At 42.2% G+C, this 23166-nt stretch overlaps 2 protein-coding genes across 6 annotated transcripts in view; one reads left to right on the top strand and one right to left on the bottom strand.

The window, feature by feature from the left end:
- sh3bgr (SH3 domain binding glutamate-rich protein) overlaps positions 1-6907 on the top strand; it is a 59300-nt gene extending 52393 nt beyond the window's left edge. For all 5 annotated transcript variants that reach the window (XM_067993285.1, XM_067993286.1, XM_067993289.1 and 2 more), the window contains 3 exons: positions 4494-4523; positions 4990-5063; positions 6356-6907. In XM_067993285.1, coding sequence (XP_067849386.1) covers positions 4494-4523; positions 4990-5016 — 57 coding nt within the window. In that variant the 3' untranslated portion in view covers positions 5017-5063; positions 6356-6907. The remainder of the gene's footprint in view (positions 1-4493; positions 4524-4989; positions 5064-6355) is intronic.
- Positions 6908-10958: 4051 nt separating this feature from the next.
- LOC137326853 (SH3 domain-binding glutamic acid-rich-like protein 3) lies at positions 10959-22933 on the bottom strand. The gene is made up of 3 exons (XM_067992233.1): positions 22886-22933; positions 19746-19913; positions 10959-11024 (listed from the first exon to the last, which is right to left on the bottom strand). Exons 1-3 carry the CDS (start codon positions 22931-22933, stop codon positions 10959-10961), a joined length of 282 nt encoding a protein of 93 aa, XP_067848334.1.
- Between the last annotated feature and the right edge of the window lie 233 nt (positions 22934-23166).

Genomic DNA, 23166 nt, shown 5'->3' with positions numbered 1-23166 from the left:
AAACCTCCCGCCTTTTACCTTGAATCTATGCCCCCTTGTTATAGAACCCTCAACGAAGGGAAAAAGCTCCTTAGTATCCATCCTATCTGTGCCCCTCATAATTTTGTACACCTCAATCATGTCCCCCCTCAGCCTCCTCTGCTCCAAGGAAAACAAACCCAATCTTCCCAGTCTCTCTTCATAGCTGAAGCGCTCCAGCCCTGGTAACATCCTGGTGAATCTCCTCTGCACCCTCTCCAAAGCGATCACATCCTTCCTGTAGTGTGGCGACCAGAACTGCACACAGTACTCCAGCTGTGGCCTAACCAGTGTTTTGTACAGCTCCATCGTAACCTCCTTGCTCTTATATTCTATGCCTCGGCTAATAAAGGCAAGTATCCCATATGCCTTCTTTACCACCTTATCTACCTGTTCCGCCGCCTTCAGGGATCTGTGAACTTGCACACCAAGATCCCTCTGTCTTGCCTAGGGTCCTCCCATTCATTGTGTATTCCCTTGCCTTGTTAGTCCCTCCAAAGTGCATCACCTCGCATTTTTCCGGGTTAAATTCCATTTGCCACTGTTCCGCCCATCTGACCAACCCATCTATATCGTCCTGCAGACTGAGGCTATCCTCCTCGCTATTTACCACCCTACCAATTTTTGTATCATCAGCGAACTTACTGATCATACCTTTTACATTCATATCCAAGTCGTTAATGTAGACCACAAACAGCAAGGGCCCCAGCACAGATCCCTGTGGTACCCCACTGGCCACAGGCTTCCAGTCACAAAAACAACCTTCGACCATCACCCTCTGCCTTCTGCCACTAAGCCAGTTTTGTATCCAAAGTGCCAAGGCACCCTGGCCTCCATGGGCTCGTACCTTCTTGACCAGTCTCCTGTGCGGGACTTTATCGAAGGCCTTACTGAAATCCATGTATACCACATCCACTGCGTTACCCTCATCCACACGCCTAGTCACCCCCTCAAAAAATTCAATCAAATTAGTCAGACATGATCTTCCCTTGACAAAGCCATGTTGACTATCCCTGATTAATCCTTGCTTCTCCAAGTGGAGACTAATTTTGTCCTTCAGAATTTTTTCCAATAATTTTCCTACCACTGATGTTAGGCTCACTGGCCTGTAGTTCCCCGGTTTTTCCCTACTCCCCTTCTTGAATAATGGTACTACATTAGCGGTTCTCCAGTCCTCTGGCACATCCCCTGTGGCCAGAGAGGTTCTGAATATGTGTTAGAGCCCCCGCAATCTCCTCCTTTGCCTCACACAGTAGCCTGGGATACATTTCGTCCAGGCCTGGGGACTTATCCATTTTTAGGCCTGCTAAAACCGCCAATACCTCCTCCCGCTCGATGTTAATATGTTCGAGTATATCACAGTCCCCCTGTCGTATTTCTATGTCTACGTCGTCCTTCTCCATAGTGAAAACAGATGCAAAAAATTCATTTAGAACCCCTCCTACATCTGCCGGCTCCACACACAGATTGCCATTTTTGTCCCTAATGGGCCCTATTTTTTCCCTAGTTATCCTCTTACCCTTAATATACTTATAAAACATCTTAGGATTTTCCTTTAATTTGCTCGCCAGTGTTTTTTCATGGCCCCTCCTTGATCTCCTAATTTCTTTTTTAAGTATCCCCCTGCACTTTTTGTACTCCTCTAGGGCTTCCTCCGTCCTTAGCCTTTTGTATCTGCCAAAAGCCCTCCTTTTTTCCCTAATCCATTCTCGTATATCCCCTGACATCCAAGGTTCCCTGGAGTTCTTGGAACCACCCTTGACCTTTACGGGAACATGTTGCCATTGTATGGTCTCAATCTCCCTTCTGAAAGACTCCCATTGCTCCGATGCGGATTTTCCTACAAGCAGCTGATCCCAGTCCATTTTGGCCAGATCCTGCCTTATCCTATTAAAATCGGCCTTCCCCCAATTTAGAACCTTTATTTCCGGCCCCTCCCTGTCCTTTTCCATGACCACCTTAAATCTCACTGAATTATGGTCACTGTCACCAAAGTGCTCACCTACAAGCACTTCTTCCACTTGGCCGGCCACATTCCCTAGAATTAGGTCCAGTACCGCCCCCTCTCTTGTAGGACTTTCTACATGCTGGCTCAAAAAGCTCTCCTGGATGCACGTTAAGAATTTTGTACCCTCTAAGCATTTTACACTCTGAGTATCCCAGTTAATATTGGGGAAGTTGAAATCCCCCACTATTATTACCCTATTATTTGCACAATTTTCTGAGATTTGCCTACATATCTGTTCCTCTATCTCCCCCTGACTGTTTGGGGGTCTATAGTACACTCCCATCAAAGTGCTTGCCCCCTTTTTGTTTTTAAGCTCCACCCATATGGCCTCATTTGAGGAACCTGCTAATATATCATCCCTCCTTATGGCAGTAATTGATTCTTTAATTAATATTGCGACCCCCCCCTCCTCTTATACCTCCCCATGTGTCTCGCCTGAAGATTCTGTACCCCGGAATATTGAGCTGCCAGTCTTGCCCCTCCCTCAACCATGTCTCTGTGACAGCAACAATATCATACTCCCATGTGTTTATCAACACCTTCAGTTCATCCACCTTATTTGCAAGACTCCTTGCATTAAAATAGATGCCATCCAGCCTTGCTCTTACATATTTGCCCTGTCTTCCAAGCTGACTTGTTTTTTTCTCAATATTTGGCTGCACATCACCCCCTATTGTAGCTCCACTCTGTATCCCATCCCCCTGCCAAGTTAGTTTAAACCCCCCCCCAACAGTGCTAGCAAACCTCCCTGCAAGGATATTTGTCCCGCTCTGGTTCAGGTGCAACCCGTCCGACTTGTACAAGTCCCACCTTCCCCAGAAGCAGGCCCAGTGATCCAGGAAACTGAAACCCTCCCTCCTGCACCAACTCTTTAGCCACGCATTCATCTGTTCTATCCTCCTATTTCTATACTCACTAGCCCGTGGCACTGGGAGTAATCCAGAGATTACAACCTTTGAGGTCCTGTTCTTTAATCTGCTACCTAGCTCCCTAAATTCTTGATGCAGGACCTCATCTCCCTTCCTACCTATGTCGTTGGTCCCAATGTGGACCACGACCTCTGCCTGCTCACCCTCCCCCTTGGTGACCTATTTATTACATGAAGATCTATGCTTTGATAGCAAATATGCTGGGCAGAGTAAAATCTTAAATCATACCACAGATTGAGTGACTGCATTTGAACCCCAGCCTTTGCTGATATTTATTCCAAATCCTTCATTTCTTGCCAACCTGAAATATCAATGTTGAGTTGGTCATTGAGCATGTCAACAATGAGTAAAGTGCCCAGTCATTGATTACAAAGAAAAATCAGCAAGTTGGCACTTAGCAACTGTGAAAATGTCCATTACCAACTCCTCTTTTACCTCATCTGGAGCCTAGGGTGTATAACCAGGAACCTACAAAGGAGAGAGAATGGGATCAAAAATTACATTTACGATCCCCTGGTTCCATAAGATTATACATTCAATTGCTGAGCCATACTGACCAGGAAGGATCAAGGTTGCAGTGCTGGAGTTGGGCTCAGCAATCCTGAAGTGAGGAGAGGAAAATTGTCCACTGATCCCTCTCCTGATTGCTATCCCATGAGCCCTGCTGAAACTACATGTGTCTGCATGTCAATAAAGAGCACATTCAGACTCTGATGCCTCTCTTGGTTGAATAACATGTCAACACACCGTCAAGTCACATGAATAATGGCCACAAAGGAAAAGATACCAGCTGGCATGGAACCATACCTAAGCGAACAGTTTGCAACATTGGAAGGGGAGAAAATAGCTGAGGAAAAAAATATTGAAAACGTCAAAATTGATATCACAAATATCTTGAGAACTTTTCTATTGCAATAATGAAGCCTGCCCGCCCCGCCAAAACAAATTGTGTAAATGTGCTTAAAGATAGAAATCATTGGTGGTTTTACAGCTCTGGCACAGCTAGGGATTGCATGCTCTTGATTATTGCATAACCTTTTCTCTGTATTGTCAGGCTACAAATTTGATGAGTTGATAGTGTGACTGAACTTTAAATACCCCTGCATAATACTCTTTCAAAATCAAAACATGAGTTACTGCTAATAAGCCATTCAGTCTGTGAAAAAAATAAATTTTAACAATTGAACTCCGTAAACACTAGTTCATGCTCCGTCCTTCTCTTCCCTGTTTTCAGCGGAGAAAGATTGAACACACTTTAAAACAAAAATGAGATTAAATGTAAGTAGGTGTTTGAGGTATCAGTCTGTTCCTAATAATATTTTGAATTTCCAAGTATTCTAACCACATTCATTACTTCCTTTTACTACAGTTTCATCCATTCATCCATTGCTTCCTCACCATCATTCTCTATTGAATTCTTCCTTGGTTCTTCGTAGTATGTTTTCTACATTTTCTATTTTTTTTTACTTTGCATTAAATTATGTTCCTCTTTCTTTTCTCTTTATCTCCACGCACACTCCTTTGATATGTCATTTTAGGAGGAGGAGGATGAAGAACCAGTGACTGAGGTAGTTTTATATATGAGCAGCCTCTTTCTCAACCATGCTGAACAATGACTGACTGTAAATGGACCTAAACAAACTAATCAACCATGCTTGAGCATTGTGTAACCTGATTATTCACTTATACAACCTGCACTGTGGGGGGGAAAAATATAATTATTAATTGATGACAAATGGAAATTTCAGTAACTTTGAAAATAGTTTGTTGGGGGTAGGTTACTCCATTCCTTTGTTTTAAAACGTTTATTTCAAATGGCTAAGATTTTTGCAGTGAGGAAAGACGATTAAGGAAAGGAATTAAAATGCATTAGTTTTTTAAAAAAATTGGAGAATTTTTGTCCAAAAATCTAAGTGACACAAATAATATGGTGTTGGTGACTATGCTCTTTGTTGTTTTGCATTCCTCTAATTTTATTATGATCTATATTCTTGTGCTTATTTGCTTTCTCTTTCTTTATTTCTTGTTGATTAGGATGAGGATGAAGTGGATGAATCTTAAAAAAAAATGTTTTTGCTTTTATATGATTTCCTCTGCAAGGGTTTAAGGTAATGAGAAATAGTGTCCTCCTGACCACCTAATTCAAACATTCAGACTAAGCATGCAAAATTATTGATGTGCCTGTTGATATTGCTGCTTTTGGGCGTGAGACATAACTAGCTTCAATGGGTGATGTACCTCTGACTCTAACATGACCAGTGATCTGATAATATATTTTACGTATTGTAATTGACTAATCTCCAAGTGTCCTGCATTTGAAGAGTTCTATTTGAATTTGAAAGCTGTACTGTAGGTGAATTATTTACAATAAGTTGTATCATATCACATGAACTAGTCTGCTGGAATAGAGTGCCAAGAACTAATTGCACATGGCTGGCTGTCTATCTGTCTGATTTGCTTCATCTGTAATCACTTTGATATTGTGTAAAGTGTTAAATTGGGCCTTGCACAGTGTGTTGTGTTTGTATTGCATATTATGCCTGTTGTGTACTGACTGAATTTTGTGTGTCAGTTTGAAAAATGTTCTACTTTTCTCAGTTTTGTTTCCATGGTCTCAGTGTAGTAGATTCTAGGTATTTAATACTGAGTAAACATCATTCTGCAGCCACTATATCTGCCTTAAAACTGTATTTTAATAATCTCTCGAGAAGCTATGACTATTGACTTGTAGTTAAAGACCCTTACCTTTCAGGAATAATTATTGAATGTCATTTTATAATCACCATAAGCAACACTCTTATGATTACCCTTTACTGTGACGGTAATGTGTTTAAACTTTGCAGTTCACATTTTAACCACTAAAAAAGTTAAATGGATAATGTAACTTTTTTTTAAAAAACAGTTTTCCTCATGTGAAATGCAGCATCTCATGAAGTGTTCTTTTACTTCCAGTGGGAATAATTTCTATATTAGTTGGAACTTTTGAGACTGTAGAAATCTTGTGGCCTTGTAATATTGTGATCTGACACTAGTGAATTTTGTGCTTTGATTGGAACATCCAATCAGGGGATGTTGCCCCCTTTCTCTCCCCTCCTCCCATCTTCCATAGCCAAGTATTGTGTCTACTAGGTTGGATACTTGGATCTAATTAAATGAGAAATCTAAAAATGTCCACTATTGCTTACTCTAAAATAATCAAAGGAACTTGCTCACAAATGTGAGAACTGCTCTGTTTGTTAGATTAGATTTGAATCCCATTTTCACTGGGAGAACACACTTCAAATGCATTACTTGCTGCACAATAACTTAGTTTCAGGGGAAATTATATTGATTCTTGTGGTTCAGCAGCGGTGTGTTTAATTAAACTTTTTTTCTCTGTTTCCCCACCTTGCTGTTTTAGGAAGCAGAAGCCCTTGCAGAGCAACAGCAAGTGTAAGAACTTGATCCAGGAACATTGCACCACCTACGGTGACCTCAGTAAACATGTCGGCACTGCCCAAGAAGTTCGTCAATTCAAAAAGCATGGATTTCAACAAAGGAGTAGCCTTCAATCATCCACTTCTGTTTGCAAACATTGAGCTGCAAGCAACCTTTCCCTTCTGTTTGTAGATGATTAGCTCTTGTTATGATTGGAGTCAGTAGACTTTGTAGAAGCAAAATTAGATTTTTGGAAGCTGATCTAAGCACTCCCAACTGTATGGCATGGTTAAACTCTGCTTTAATACCTGAAACTTTCTTTCTTGGGGCTGCCGGTTAAAGCCTTAAATCAAAGCTTGCCTCCAGAAAAGGAACTGCCAATTTTTGCAAAGCTTTGCGTCATCTTCTCAATTATGCCGAGTTGCCTCTTTTTTTCTCAATTTTTGCCAATGTTCCCTTCGCTGAAAATCAGTTGCTGTGAATGTTGGATGGAGTAATGACTGATAAATGATGCAATGAAGTTTTTTTTTAAAAATCTCCTTGTTACATGTTTTTTCTCGTGTTTTCTTGTATTTGAATAGAGCATTTTGGTATTACATCATTGTTTAAACAGAATAGAATGGTTATGTTAAACTGCACCATCCTCTGGAAAAGTTTGATCTCTTAATGTTCAAAAATCCATCCCCAAATCTATATAATGCTTATTCCAGTTCTATCAATCAGACGTTGTCTCTGTCCTAAGGCAGATAGCCAAGCTGCTCTCTATGTTCCATGATTTTTCTTTGTGTGGTACTCTGGTGCACCTCATGCAGCAGTTGTACATGTCAGCCTGCTTATTTGAGAGAAGGACTCCTTTCTGGAGTACAGTCACAATACTCTTACCTCATAACCTAAAAAAGGACATTGTCTCACTTGGTGGTATTACCAGAAGTATTTTTTTTTGTCCGATTATATTAACGGAGGGTAGATGTATAAATTTAAATCTCTCAAGATATATGGTTGCCTGGGTATTAGACTTGTTTGCCCCTTGTCTAGTTTTGGACTTGTCCAAAGGTGGCAGTGCCACTGGATAAAGTGTTTGAACTTGTGTGGGTAGATTTTAACTTTCACTGCCGGATGGTAAACTTGGCATTGTGGATCGTCTGTCCGTTATGCCCCTTGCCCGTTTGTCCTATGCATTGAAGTCAATAGAAAGGAAAATCAGGCAGATTGTATAACAGGCAGCAGATCCACAATGCCGAGTTTACCACCCAGCGGTGAAAGTTAGAATTACGCCGTGATGTAGCTCTTCAGGTGCCTTTTGTATCTGTTTAGCCTCCAACCATAACGGATCTTGAACAGTAACGCAAACTAGGAACTACCCTTGTTCAGTCTAAAGTGGAACAACTCATATCACTTTGATTTGCTCCATGATTCTAGGACAAATGGCTCTTCTTCCCATTTTCAAAACAATGATCCGTGGGCCTTCTAAAATGGATGTGAATGCGACCACCATTTTTAAAATCAAATTAAAAGCAAGAGACACCCAGTGCTTTGGCTGCATTCTTTAAACAACCATAAGTGAAAAATAATTTTGTTGCTTTGTGTTTTTTAGGAACACATTTTCAAACGACAAGTGTACTGTCCAGTGAATTAAAGTTACCAAAAAATGCTGACCTCAGTCATTTTTGTTACACTAGCATTTAAAAAAAGTACTCATACACAAAGGAAAGACACACTGATGGGCACAAAACAAGTATAACTGTTGGGTACAAGAAATTCATAAGGCTTTGAGTGATCATATTTGAGATCAAAGTAGTAAACTTTTAGGCCCTTTTTGAACCTTCTCTACAATTTGCTGTGTATAGTGAGAGGTCCACATTATATTATGGCTTTCCAAAATGGAATGTAACGGAAAGATGTAATTGTGCTCCTTTGGGAGGTATGGGGCTGGAGGACCTGTCACTTTGAAATGGTGGAACAACCCGCACACAGTTAACTGTTCTACTCTGAGCTTCTTCTGGAATGTAGCCGTAATACTCTTTACTACCCGAGCATGAAAGATGTGATAGTCAGTTTTGCCCTGTTCCTTCAGTGCTTACACCAAAAAAAATGATCACTCAAAGTGTTATGAATTTTTTGTACCCAACAGTTATACTTGTTTTGTACCCATCAGTGTGTTTTCCCTTTGTGTATGAGTATGTTTTTTTAAAAATACTAGTGTAACAAAAATGACTTGAGGTCAGCATTTTTCGGTAACTTTAACTCACTGGGACAGTATGCTTGTCGTTTGAAAAGACCCAGACTACAGCAGGATGTTTTCAGGCGAGCATCTGGGTACGATCTTCTTGCTGACCAAAGGCCTGATCTTTGGATTCAGCTAATGTTCTCTTTACATCACTATTCAAATTATAGTAAAGAAAGGATGGTGGACACTTAATTCTTTGATCATTTAGTTCCAAATTTCAATTAGTCCTCCATATACTCTTAGTGTTGCAATTTCATGTTGAGGTCCATTTAAAGCAACTGAAATGTCCATTTATAATATGATACTTTATGTACAGAATGCAATAATGTCTTTGTTGTTCCAGCAGCAAAAGCCATGTATTCTTTGTATTCTATCAGCTTTTAAAAATTAACGTGGTAACAGGTTTTTTTTGCCAATTCTCTCCTCTCCCGAAGTCTAGTAAATCCTAATAACAGTTCTTCATATGTGTGCCTAAAAGCTTATGTGTTGACAGACTATTTGATCATGGAGGGTATCACAACTTTGCCCCATCTGGTCCTCCCCCAATATCAAACCGACAAATAGGAGTCTCTGGATAGCAATTAGAAGCAGGAATACTGGCAGATCTTTCTGCTCCTTGACCTGGGGAGGTGAGGCTAATTGGAGTACTCCCAAGTGCTGCCTTAATCGAGATTCTCTTAACTCAGCATATACTGGGAATGAAACCTTGGAACTCCTGGTTTGTATTCCTTAATTTTGCACAAAGGAGTGTCTTTGCCCACAGCCATCAGGGGAGCTGTAACAGCTTTGAAAATACTCTTCTAACACAAAAAATTCTGATATTTTTCACATATGAAGGTAAATAATATTGTAGGACAAGGAGCTAACTGATCTAATGGTAATAATGAAAGAACAGAAGTGTACCTATTTTGAGACGTTTCTGGGGGTATGTTGAAGAACTAGCGATTGTTTTAGCATGCTGCCTTCCCTAGTGCAGATGCAATCTCTGGCATGATAAAATCCCCAGAATACATTATTTGCTCATAGTATTCAGGATTCATGCCAGTAACACCACTGTAAATTGATAGTCTTAATTAGATATTGGTGAATCATGCGATTATTTATATAGAGGATTGTATGCTTCTTATGAACAACAACCAATTCTGTAGCTGTTTTGGGACAGTTTTAACCAGTTTTAAGGTATAGGTGTTTTTTTCTCTTCAATTTTTATGGTATTTTCACATCAGACTGAAAAACAGATGTTATCCCACAAGATTTAATGCATAGTTCTAGTCCTTAAAGCTCTGTCGTCTGTGTTCAAAAAAATTATTAACCCTGGTGGCTGCTGTTTTTTTTTCTATCTTGACTGTCATGGTGATCCAGTTTCCCATTCTACCTTCTTGGTGCGCTATTGGCATTCTGCTCCTCTCTGACTTTGCGCTTCCTACTAAGGATAGTACCACTGCTTACAGGTACCACAGAGCCACAACCCAACTGCTATTGTTACTGGGGAAACGCACAGTATTCCTTTCACATGGTTCTTAATCGAGCCCTTCTCAACCTTGTTGTCTTGGAGGGCTCCTCCAGCCCCTCAATCATCTGAGAACTCTGTTCCTCCAACTCTGGCCTCTTGTGCCCCACTTCTTTCGCCCCACCAATGGCAGCAGTGCCTTCAGCCATCTAAGCTCTAAGCTCTGGAATTCCCTCCCCAAACCTCTTCACCTCTCCACCTGTGTCTCATTTAAGGCGCTGCTTAACACCTGCCTCACTGACCAAGGATTTGGCCACCCATCCTAATGTCTCCTTCTTTAGCATGGTGTCAATTTTTGTCTGATTATGCTCCTGTGAAGCGCCTTAGGATATTTTACTATGTTAAATTTGCTATATAAATGCAAGTTGATGTGCTTTTCTTCAGCCTGAAGGACAGGATTTTCTGGACTGTGGATTTCTTTGTGGCTTATCATAATGTAATTGTGCGTATGCTTTCCACCCCCCCCCCCCCCCCCACCAACTGCCTGAACTGCAACCTCCAACTTCTGCATTTAGGAGCACTATTGTAAAATCTCACACTGCGTCAAGAACAGAACTCAGATCTGGACTTCAAATCTTAGAGAGTCCAGTGCTGTCACTAGAAGATTGCCACCTTTCTCCATTAATTAAAGAAAACAATCTTAATTGCAGCAGTTTTAATTTTCTTAACTGGTTATCCGTTACAGCCAAAGACCAATTTTTATGATTAAATTATATTGAGTCTTATCACAACTTACAAAAGATAAAGCAGAAAAGGAGTACAGATGAGCTGCATTGCATCCTTTGCATCAGTTTTCTGCAGTATAATTTTGATGTATTCTGTTGAAATTTCACAACCGCATTGCTCTTTCTATCCCAATTGTAGGAACTGATCAATCTCTTCATTCTCCACAGCATCATAAAACTGCTGGTAATCCTATAAAGTTTTTTTTTTAAAAAAAGGTCTTATAAGTTAAAGATCACATTTTAGTTTGAGATACAGGCTATGATATTCCTCGAAATTATTCAGTCAAATCAAACCCACTTACTTTCACAGCTTGTCAAGATTGGGTGATTTGGGGTGGGGGTAACGGCTGGTGGAGAGCCTGCTGTTGATTGATATACACAATGGCCACTGACTATTGGAAACTTGCTAGAGGTCCTTTAGTTTGTCTATAACAAAAAAATACTCTGGAGTGTTGGCAAAGCAAACAGGGATATATGAAGATTTCCGGATCTGACAGTGACATTGTCATATGTCCTGAGGTACAATCCAGCTTATTGCTCCTGCCCATCACGACCTCTCCTCCAATTGGGGCTTCATCAACGACCTGCCAAAAACTGGCAGTGAAGTGTGTGTGAAAAGTCTTAATCATACTAGCAGGGGATGAAGTGAAACTTACATTTCCCAGCCTGCAGAATAATGCCCAAATGTGTCGTTACTGGACCATTTTAGGCCATAATGTTTAATCTGTTGGAGCAGCTTTAGAACACACTGGTTCATACACTTCATAATTTTAGACTCCCCCACGAGTGAAAACATTTTCTTTACGTCTACGCTATCAAAACTTTTCATGATCTTAAAGACCTCTATCAGGTCAGCCCTTTATTTTCTAGAGAGAAGAGCCCAGCCTGTTCTGCCTTTCCTGATAAGTCGATCCTCTTAATTCCGGTATCACCCTTGTGAATCTTTTTTGCTTTATAGGCCTAGAAGGTTTGGCTTTAGGTCACAGATCATCTTGCTTGCCTAGCTGTTTTTGCAGAAAGGTGGGAACCGCAGACTGGACCATGATGAAGGCAGATTTGCTAATTTAATACAGGGCTAATGCTGAAGCCCAAAAGCGCAGGTGTTCAGAAATGAAAAGAGTATTACTCAATATTTTAGTAAACAATTTTACAACACCAAGTTATAGTCCAGCAATTTTATTTTAAATTCACAAGCTTTCGGAGGCTTCCTCCTTCGTCAGGTAAATGTTTAATATCAATATTTTAGAACATTAAATCAATATTTTAGAACACAGAAGATAAGTCCACTGCCCAACAAACCCATTCTTTTTGAGTGATTTCAATCTTGGCTATTCTATCTGCCTCAATGCTTCCTCAATCCATAAGTGCAACTAGCTTCCCAAATTAATTTACACAATTTCATTCAATGTCCTTTCCTGATGATTTAATTCACAACTCTATTGCTCTTTTTTAAAAAACACAAAGAGCTTTTACATGTCTTCCCTTCTTACTCCAGGCTTCATCATTTTTAACTTGGGTATTTGAACCCTTCACCCTATTGAGCAATTTGCCTCTAATAGGAAGGAAACAGTCAAGGGCTAAGGAAGAGAAGTGAATGGGGGGTGTGGCAATGATCCAGGAGAGAATGGGTGGCTTGGGCGTGAAGACAGTGGGACTGTGGGTAGGGGATGAGTGAGAGGCTGTTTTGTAAGTCAAAATAAACAAAATTTTCTTTTAATAAAATGTTGTTAAAAACAAATGATTAAAAATTGACACGTGGACAGCAAGTGATTGAGTGGCTAGCCCAGCTTCTCTTTGTGTCTGTATATGTGCATGTGCGTTTACTTGTACCTATTACTGGGCTAGGCTGCGACTGGATGAATTCTGTGCCGATGAATGGTCAACAATAACTTACATTTATATAGTACCTTTTATTATAGAAAAATGTCCCAAAGGGCTTCACAGAATTGTAAACAGAAAAAGAAACATGGAGCCCAAGGAGGTGATATTAGGGGCAGTAACCAAAAGCTTCATCAAAGAGGTGGAGGGAAGAGGTGAGGTTTAGGGAGTGAATTCCAGTGTATAGAGCGTAGACGGCTGAAGGCATGACTACCAATCGTGGGACAAAGGTTTTTTTTAATTCATTCATGGGACGTGGGCGTCATTGGCAAAGCCAGCATTTATTGCCCATCCCTAATTGGTCTTGAGAAGGTGATGGTGAGCTGCCTTGAACCGCTGCAGTCCGTGTGGTGAAGGTTCTCCCACAGTGCTGATAGGTAGGGAGTTCCAGGATTTTGACCCAGCAACGATAAAGGAACAGTGATCTATTTCCAAGTCAGAATGGTGTGTGACTTGGAGGGGAACGTGCAGGTGGTGTTGTTCCCATGTGCCTGCTGCCCTTGTCCTTCTAGGTGGTAGAGATCGCAGGTTTGGGAGGTGCTGTCGAAAAAGCCTTGGCGGGTTGCTGCAATGCATCCTGTGGATGGTACACACTGGTGCGCCGGTGGTGAAGGGAGTGAATGTTTAGGGTGGTGGATGGGATAACAATCAAGCGGGCTGCTTTGTCCTGGATGGTGTCGAGTTTCTTGAGTGTTGTTGGAGCTGCACTCATGCAGGCAGGTGGAGAGTATGCCATCACACTCCTGACTTGTGCCTTGTAGATGGTGGAAAAGCTTTGGGGAGTCAGCAGGTGAGTCACTCACCGCAGAATACCCAGCCTCTGACCTGCTCTTGTAGCCACAGTATTTATGTGGCTACTCCAGTTAAATTCCTGGTTAATGGCGATCCCCAGGATGTTGATGGTGGGGTATTTGGTGACGGTAATGCCATTGAATGTCAAGGGGAGGTGGTTAGACTCTCTTGTTGGAGATGGTCATTGCCTGGTACTTGTCTGGCACGAATGTTACTTGCCACTTATCAGCCCAAGCCTGGATGTTGTCCAGGTCTTGCTGCATGCGGGCACGGACTGCTTCATTATCTGAGGGGTTGTGAATGGAACTGAACACTGCGCAATCATCAGCGAACATTTCTGACCTTATGATGAAGGGAAGGTCACTGACGAAGCAGCTGAAGATGGTTGACCCAAGTTGACCCTGGGGCTGAGATGATTGGCCTCCAACAATCACTACCATCTTTGTGCTCGGTATGACTCCTGCCACTGGAGAGTTTTCCCCCTAATTCCCATTGACTTCAATTTTACTAGGGCTCCTTGGTGCTACACTCTGTCAAATGGTGCCTTGATGTCAAGGGCAGTCACTCTCACCTCTGGAATTCAGCTCGTTTGTCCATGTTTGGACCAAGGCTGTAATGAGGTCTGGAGCCGAGTGGCAGAACCCAAACTGAGCATCGGTGAGCAGGTTACACAAGAACATTAGAAATAGGAGCAGGAGTCGGCCAATCGGCCCCTCGAGCTTGCTCCGCCATTCAATAAGATCATGGCTGATCTGATCCTAACCTCAAATCTAAATTCATGTCCAATTTCCTGCCCGGTCCCTGGTTATTGGTGAATAAGTGCCACTTGATAGTACTGTCGACGACACCTTCCGTCACTTTGCTGATGATTGAGAGTAGACTGGTGGGGCCGCAATTGGCTGGATTGGATTTGTCCTTTTTGTGAACAGGACATACCTGGGTAATTTTCCACATTGTGGAGTAGATGCCAGTGTTGTAGCTGTACTGGAACAGTGTGGCTAGTGGCACGGCTAGTTCTTGAGCACAAGTCTTCAGCACCACAGCTGGGATGTTGTCGGGGCCCATAGCCTTTATTTTAGCCAGTGCACTCTGCCATTTCTTGATATCACATGGAGTGAATCGAATTGGCTGAAGACCAGCTTCTGTGATGGTGGGAATATCGGGAGGAGGCAGAGATGGATCATCCATTCGGCTCTTCTGGCTGAAGATGGTTGCAAACGCTTCAGCCTTGTTTATTGCACTCATGTGCTGGACTCTGCCATCACTGAGGATGGGGATGTTCATAACGCCTCCTCCTCCCGTTAGTTGTTTAACTGTCCACCACTATTCAGGACTGGATGTGGCAGGACTGCAGAGCATTGATCTGATCCGTTAGTCATGGAATCGCTTAGCTCCGTCTGTAGCATATTGCTTCCGCTGTTTAGCATGCATGTAGTCCTATGTTGTAGCTTCACCAGGTTGGCACCTCATTTGTAGGTACGCCTGGTGCTGCTGCTGGCATGCTCTTCTATACTCCTCATTGAACCAGGGTTGATCCCCTGGCTTGTTGGTAATCGTAGAGTGAGGAATATGCCGGGCCATGAGGTTACTGATTGTGCTGGAATACAATTCTATATCTGCTCATGGCCCACAGTGCTTCATGGATGCCCAGTTTTGAGCTGCTAGATCCGTTCTGAATCTATCCCATTTAGCACGGTGGTATGGTGGATGGTGTCCTCATTGTGAAGACGGGACTTCATCTCCACAAGGACTGTGCGGTGGTGACTCCTACCAATACTGTCATGGACAGATGCATCTGCGACAGGTAGATTGGTAAGGACAAAGTTAAGTAGGTTTTTCCCTCGTGTTGTTTCTCTCACTACCTGTCGCAGGCCCAGTCTGGCAGCAATGTCCTTCAGGACTCGGCTAGCTAGGTCAGTAGTGGTGCTTGGTGATGGACATTGAAGTGCCCCACCCAGAGTACATTCTGTGCCCTTGCTACCCTCAGTGCTTCCTCCAAGTGGTGCTCAACATTGAGGAGGACTGATTCATCAGCTGAGGGAGGGTAGTAGGTGGTAATCAGCAGAAGGTTTCCTTGCCCATGTTTGACCTGATACCATGAGATTTCATGGGGTCCGGAGTCAATGTTGAGGACTCCTAGGGCCACTCCCTGCTGACTGTATATCACTGTAACGCCACCTCTGGTGGGTCTGTCCTGCCGGTGGGACAGGACATACCCAAGGATGGGGATGGAAGAGTCTGGGACGTTGGCTGAAAGGTATGATTCTGTGAGTATGGCTATGTCAGGCAGTTACTTGACTAGTCTGTGGGACAGCTCTCCCAATTTTGGCACGGTTGTAGAGTTTTAGCGAGATTGTACAACTGAGTGGCTTGCTAGGCCATTTCAGAGAGCGATTAAGAATCAACCACATTGCTGTGGGTCTGGAGTCACATATAGGCCAGACCGGGTATGGATGGCAGGTTTCCTTCCCTAAAGGAGATGCACAAGACACCTGACATGGGGAGGATATGGAGTCAGAAGTTCAGCTTGGGCTCACGTGGGACGCCGAGATTGTGACCAGTCCATGGCAAAGAAGAAAGCCCAAAGTGCTACTAAATATTTTGGATGTGAGATAAGTGTATGAACCCAGCCATGGCTATCTGTTTATTTGCTATTGTCACTCTCTTGGGAAAGTCAAATATGTGCTTAAAACAAACCCACAACAACCCAGTTGTGTGGGGGGCGATTCACTTCGCAGGACAGGTAGGCAGATTAAGTGCAGGGCTGAGTGAGGTTTCTATGGTTTGCAGTTACATGCAACCATACATGGGCAAAGACCATCAATACAAATTGAATCCATTACAGCGTACCCCTCCTGCATCACCCTCCCAAATCACAAGTAATTTTAAATCATGGGAGGGGTGAAAAAAGAGAAAGTACCTGTGGCCAATTTCATGAAAAAGCTCTGGGCAATCCATTAAGCAATCAGACCCTGACACCATGGTTACCCATGAAGCATCACTCGATCTCTCCACCAAACCCCAATATATTCCAATGCCCTTAGGAACACAGGACTGTACAGGATCAGAAAGAGCCCAGCTGCATTCATCAGACCAGTCACAAAGATCACAGACTTCCTACAACATTTTATTTCTCGTACTGTTCAATAGTCCTGTCTGCTATACCACCCTTTTGAAATGTATAGCATCCTCTGCATCTACCACTTTCTTGGACAGGTTATTTCAAATATTCACCACCCAGTGCAAGTTACATTTTAACTGTGCATTCATCTTTTCTCATTCAAGCTCAGATCATGTCCTGTGTTAATATTGAATATTGCTCTGTGATCCAGTTAATCTATTCATTTAAGGATTCTAGATACCACCAAGATCACCATTCCAACTGTTTCTATTTATTTTGTATTCCCTTCCCCAGTTTTATGGCTTTGAATTTGTCTACGTTAAACATCTTCAACTTTTTGGCCCAATCTCCCAACCTTCCAGACCCCTCCTATTATTTGTGACCTTTCTCAATTTAATATAGTTGGCAAACTTGAGCCTTCTTACTGTCTCCTCCTCCAAGTTAAAACAGTAATGACCTGAGAACCCTTCCCTGTGGTACCCCAGTTAGTTCTTTCCAGGTTGACCTGCTTCCTTAATAGCTACTTCTTGCACTCCTTGACTCAACTAGTTGATTATCCACTTCAATAGCTTACCCTCTATTCAGTGCACTTCTACCTTGTAATTTCCTGTGTTCCTTCTTCATCTCCTTAAAGTCTGTCTTTCGGAAATTAAAAATCCTCCTTTTCTATTGTAAGTTTAATTTTAAAATTCACCATAGTGCAGTTAGTTAGCTAGGTATTATGAGTTTGCCCCTATCCACCATTCCCTGGCCATTACATAATAGCAAGTCTAGTGTTGCTTCCTCTCCCCCCTCCCCCCACTGTAGTTTTCATGACCATTTCAGTCATGTAAGATTCTTAATCATGCCTAGGAATAGTAATTCATTTATTCTCCAATAATCTTCCCACTTAATCCCAGACAAATTAAAATCCCCATCAAATTTTATTAGTTTCCTTGCATTTTTCCCTGATTTGAGTATAAAGCATGCTATCGACATCAACTCAAATTTCTATAGCATTCTTCATATGCGGCAAGACATCTCAAAGTGTGTGACCTTAGGAAGATAAAGAGGTTTGAGAAAATTTTAAAAGCATTGAAGGAGTTGGCAAGGTAGAGGGAACTGAACAGGGAATTCCAGAGGGCAGGAATAAGGGGGGAATCAGTGGTGGAGTGGAGGACTAGGAGAAGCCCATTGTTAAGAGGAGCAAATGGTGTCTGCAGGAACATTAGGCAGGAGTAAAGCAGGGTGCGGACATGGAGGGATGAAAACAAGGACTTTTTTAATGAGTTTTTTGATGAAGTAACAGAGTGTAGATGAGGCAATGCAGTTGATGTGGTTGTATATGGACTTTCAAAAGGCGTTTGATAAACTGCCACATCAAGATTGTAGCCCATGGAATAAAAGGGGCAGTAGCAGCATGGATACAGAATTGGCTAAGCAACAGGAAACAGAGTAGTGGTGAACGGTTGTTTTTCAGATTGGAGGGAGGTGTACAGTAGTGTTCCCCAGGGGTCGGTACTAGGAACACAGCTTTTCTTGATATATATTAATGACTTGGACTTGGGTGTACAAGGCACAAAATTTCCAAATTTGCAGATGACATTAAACTTGGAAATGTAGTGAACAGTGAGGAGGATAGTGATAGACTTCAAGTGGATATAGTCAGGCTGGTGGCACGGGTGAACAGATGGCAGGTGAAATTTAATGCAGAAAAATGCGAGGTGATACATTTTGCTAGGAAGAATGAGGAGAGGCAATATAACTTAAAGGGCACAATTCTAAAAGGGGTACAGGAACAGAGGGATCTGGGGGTATATGTACACAAATCATTAAAGGTGGCAGGGCAGGTTGAGAAAGTCGTTAAAAAAGCATTCAGGATCCTGGGCTTTATAAATAGAGGCATACAGTACAAAAGCAAGGAAGTCATGATGAACTTTTATGAAACACTGGTTTGGCCACAGCTGGAGTATTGTGTCCAGTTCTGGGCACTGCACTTTAGGAAAGATGTGAAGTCCTTAGAGGGAATGATTCCAGAGTTGAGGGAATTTAGTTACATGGATAGACTGGAGAAGCTGGGGTTGTTCTCCTTAGAACAGAGAAGGTTGAGAGGAAATTTGATAGAGGTGCTCAAAATTATGAGGGGTCTAGACAGAGTAGATAGAGAGAAACTGTTCCCATTGGGAGAAGGGTCAAGAACCAGAGGACATAGATTTAAGGTGATTGGCAAAAGAACCAAAGGTGACATGAGGAAAAACATTTTTACACAGTGAGTGGTTGGGATCTGGAATGCATTGCCAGAGAGGGTGGTGGAGGCAGATTCAATCATGGCCTTCAAAAGGAAACTGGATAAGTACTTGAAAGGAAAAAAATTGCAGGGCTACAGGGATAACGCATGGGAGTGGGACTTGCTGGATTGCTCTTGCATAGAGTCGGCATGGAAGGAGGCCATTCGGCCCATCGAGTCCGTGCGGTAACCTTTCTATGATTCTACGAGAATTTTGAAGTAAACTCTCTGGGGCATAAGGAGTCAGTGGCGAAGTCATGGTTGATGGAAGTGCACGACTTTGTGCGAGTGAGGACACAAGCTGCAGAGTTTGAATGAATTGAAGCTAATGGAGGATTGAGGCAGGAAGTCTGGCTAGGAGAGCTTGGAGAAATCAAGCCTCAAGATGATGAAGGTATGAACTAAGATTTCAATGGAAAAAGGTGGGGTGAATGGTGGCGAAATAGGGCAGGGGCTGGCAATGTCATGCAGGTTAAAAAGCCTTGATAGCAATGTATGTGGGGGAGGAAACTGAGCTTGGGTTTGAGCTGTACGCCAAAGCTCCATAGTTCCTGACTGCCTGTAGTAGCAGCTGGGAAAGTTGACAGAATCAAAGTTAGAGACATTGGTGCTCATGGGAGCTAAAAAGGATTTCAAGTTATCCAGGTCTCAATGTTGAATAGATAGTTGGAGAGCATTTAGGTGACAATTTGGGTTGGGGGTTCTATATAAATGTACACGATGGATGACGGTTTGACAGTGGAGAATTTTAAGCTGAGATTTGATATTTTATCCAGAGTTGAATGTATGATTTTAATTTTAAAAAACTGTTCTAGAGTATTATTGGTTGTAAGGAAGAATTAAAGATCTCTTACCCCACAGTAACTGTCACCATTGAATATTTGTGGTGGAAGAGCATTGGGGTCGCCTGCCCTGCTTCTCATTTCTTTCAGGAGTGCTTCGCTGACTGAGATATCTATCTGCTCGTACTTTATTCTCTTTATTTCCAGTACCCTTTCCACTTCTGACTGTTGAGACCTGACCTAGGAGCAGAGAAGAATCTACAAATAACTAAGAACTAAAATAGAAAACCATCTTTGGCACCTGCCATCCAGAGACAGCTCATGTATAGCGTCTATCACCAGCACTGGTATTGAAGTGCTTTCAAGAAGAATCATAAGCTCTTAAAAATTTCACATAAGATATATAGGCTTGTGTTAGAGAGAAAAAATCCCTGGAATACTAGTCCAGGGGTCACTGGAGACACTAGCACAAAGTGCATTTAAGTTATTTTGTAAGTTTTCTGTAGTCTAAAATATGTAATATTGTGTTCAAATCGATTAGGGCTCAGCCTGGTAGGAGCAACTGAACCTGGGATCTTCCTGGGGTCAATGACTCAGCTGGCAGGTGCATTTACCCACTGAGCCATTAGGGAAACATCTTTATTTTTTTCTCTTTCCCAGGCAAGCCAATTCTTTTGCTACTTTTAATTCTTGTGCCTTGCAGCATTGCCATTTGAGAGGCTGATAATGCTCCATGGTTAGCCAGTAGAAGTTGTGACTTACAGGGTATGGTAGCATTGTGATTATGGTACTAGTAACCTTTTAATCTGTGAGTTCAAAATTCACCACAATTAAGTTATGAAATTGAATTCAATAAATCTGGTAAACTTGTGACTGACACCAGAAAAAAATGACCACTTAAAGCTCCTGGATTGTTGTAAAAGTCCAAGTGGTCACTAATGTCCTTCAAGAAAGGGAAGCTGCTACCTCGACCCAGTCTGGCCTTTTTATTGCACTTATATGTCTCTGGATCCTGTTGGAGGACCAGTGGGGACATTTGTTTTCTGTGCCTCCAACCCAACACTCAGGATCTGTGATCAATTGGATTGCAGCCACCATTAGAGGTGCAGACTTCATCTTTCCCAGAAGTGGGCAGGACCACGGTGTATCTGCTGCCAGTGACAATCTATTGATTATACAAGTCCCTATTTACATGCAGGCAGGTAAAAAAGCCATTAGGCAGTTCTACTATCTGAAGAGTGGATATGAGGGCTAGTTTCTGGGAAACAATGACCATCATCAACTGCAAGTACTTCATCATTAAAAGCAGATAAATTAGTTCTTGGCAGGTGAAAAAAGAGTCTGAGGGGATTATGTTGTCTTGTTTCTGATAATGGTTATAAGTATCATGTTACTGTCTCAAGAGTCCATGTGGAATAGAGTCATCCATGGATCTAGTCTGTGCCAGGCTCTGTAACCTGACCAGGCCACATGGAGAGCATTCATGGAGCAGCCGACACACATTGTACTTTCCACTCTTTGTTTAAGAGAGTGATTCAAAATATTCCATTGGAAAAATATCCCATATTAAAAAAAATACAAAATATAGAATGTATATTGTGAACCACAGCGCTTGTAAATAAACATAAATAAAAAGTATTCCTGTTTTTTTAGTCACCAATGTTCCATCAGGGTGCGCGTGGAGGATAGCAGTGTCTCAGTAATATGTTCAAAATTATGGATGTACGGAGATTATCTGATTGGCTATGAATGTTGGGCAGGATAACTGGAAAAAACAAAGTCTCTATTGCCTTCCCACCCGTCATGTCCACTAATAAGAGATGCATGCATGCAGGAATGAATCTGAACATGAGCTGAGATTTGTGCTGGGGGCTCGACTGTTTCTAACTACATTCAGAAATGCAATGCAAAATGGACAAATTCACAGATGATACTAAATTGTGAGTGTGTGTGAGTGTGTGTTGGTGGGGGGTGGCGGGTGGCATATGATGAAGCAACCGAGGAGCTACAGAAGGACCTACATAACATTTGCAAGTGGACAGGTGAAATTCAATGTACATAAATGTGAGCTGTTGAACAGGTGAAGAAAAAGCAGGAAACATAATGAATGATGTTGGACCTATTGGGTGAGAGGTTGCAAGATATTTCAGAGAGATAGTAGTTACCATGTGCAGTCAATAAGTGCAGCAGCAGAAAAGCAGACAGAATGTTATATCTTCGTCAACTTGTGTATTAATAACAAATATTATAGGCCTGCATTAGAAAAAAATGCCAAATCTGACACTTAATTCCACTAGCAGCATTCCAGTGTTTCACTCCAGTAGCCAATCTTCTGTCTGAGGGGTCTAAGCCTGGATGGTGAGTTTCCGCAGACTGTTGGAACATGGGGCTGAGATGGCGAGAGTCCAAAGTGGAGCCCTTTTCAGTACTGTTCTGGTGTCCACATACATCCACTTCCAGCAGCAATCACTGGACATAAACCAGGTCAGGATCGCTTGCTGACTGGAGAGGCCAATCACGTTGCCCTTGATGAAATCGACTAGCCCCACAGATCAGGGATCAAACCAGGGACTTTTAGGTCTGATGGCTGAGTGCCGCAGTTCCCACTTACCCATTCAGCCGGGGAGGAAGGATGGGTGGGCGAAGTCCAGTGTTTGAAATGTTTCTGTGCGTCAGTCTGGTGTATTGAGAACAATCGGTCAGCAATTGAGGTGTTACGTTAAAAGGACACGTTTCCATCAGTTGCGAGACCCCGGAGTCTCCATGTTTATTTTTAAACTCAGTAAGGTTCGACTGGATCTCACCTGCAGTGCTGGGGATTCTCTGGGCAACTCCTTTCAGATGATTTTGTCTCCAAATATCTTAGCGTCGTAATTCGCGCTTTTCTCCTCTGTCTCTCCAATCCCTCACATTTTTATTGGATTCAAAACTGCCTCCGTGATTAGCCTCAGCTTAGTAAAATTGAGACATCTTGATTTTATACAAACGTAAATATGGAGCAGATTACACTGAATAATTATATATAATTAATTCTTACAGTTCCAGGTAAGAATATATACTCGAGATATTTAGAATAAATTCAATTATATTAACTGATTAAAAGGCATATTGCTATAATAAATTGATGCTTTTGGAAAGTTTGGTTGATTTGGGAATGATTTGTGTGGTCCCCCGGACAGCCGCTCGGGTTCATCGCGTCGCCCTGTATTTACCTCTCTCGATGCTGAGACACTGGAGACGTACAGTTGGACCCCAGACATAGTTCGTCTCACCGCAGCTTTGAGCAACTCAACTGCTCCAGAAGAAACTGTGTAACTATGAAAAGTCGTTATTGATTCACCCCCCCACCGCCAGCAACAGATGGGACCTCGGTTCTTTCAGTTACACAAATTACGTAACTCAGAGGTGCAAGAGATTCTATAGAATAGAATGCGAGGACTATTAGGACATAGTAGGATTAATGAAAACAGTGATTTATTCTGGAAAACGGTAA

The sequence above is a fragment of the Heptranchias perlo genome, chromosome 11 (genome assembly GCF_035084215.1).
Source record: "Heptranchias perlo isolate sHepPer1 chromosome 11, sHepPer1.hap1, whole genome shotgun sequence".
In the NCBI taxonomy this organism is placed as follows: domain Eukaryota; kingdom Metazoa; phylum Chordata; class Chondrichthyes; order Hexanchiformes; family Hexanchidae; genus Heptranchias; species Heptranchias perlo.
Note: the sequence above shows the minus strand (reverse complement) of the source record. Positions and strands in the feature narration are given on the sequence as shown.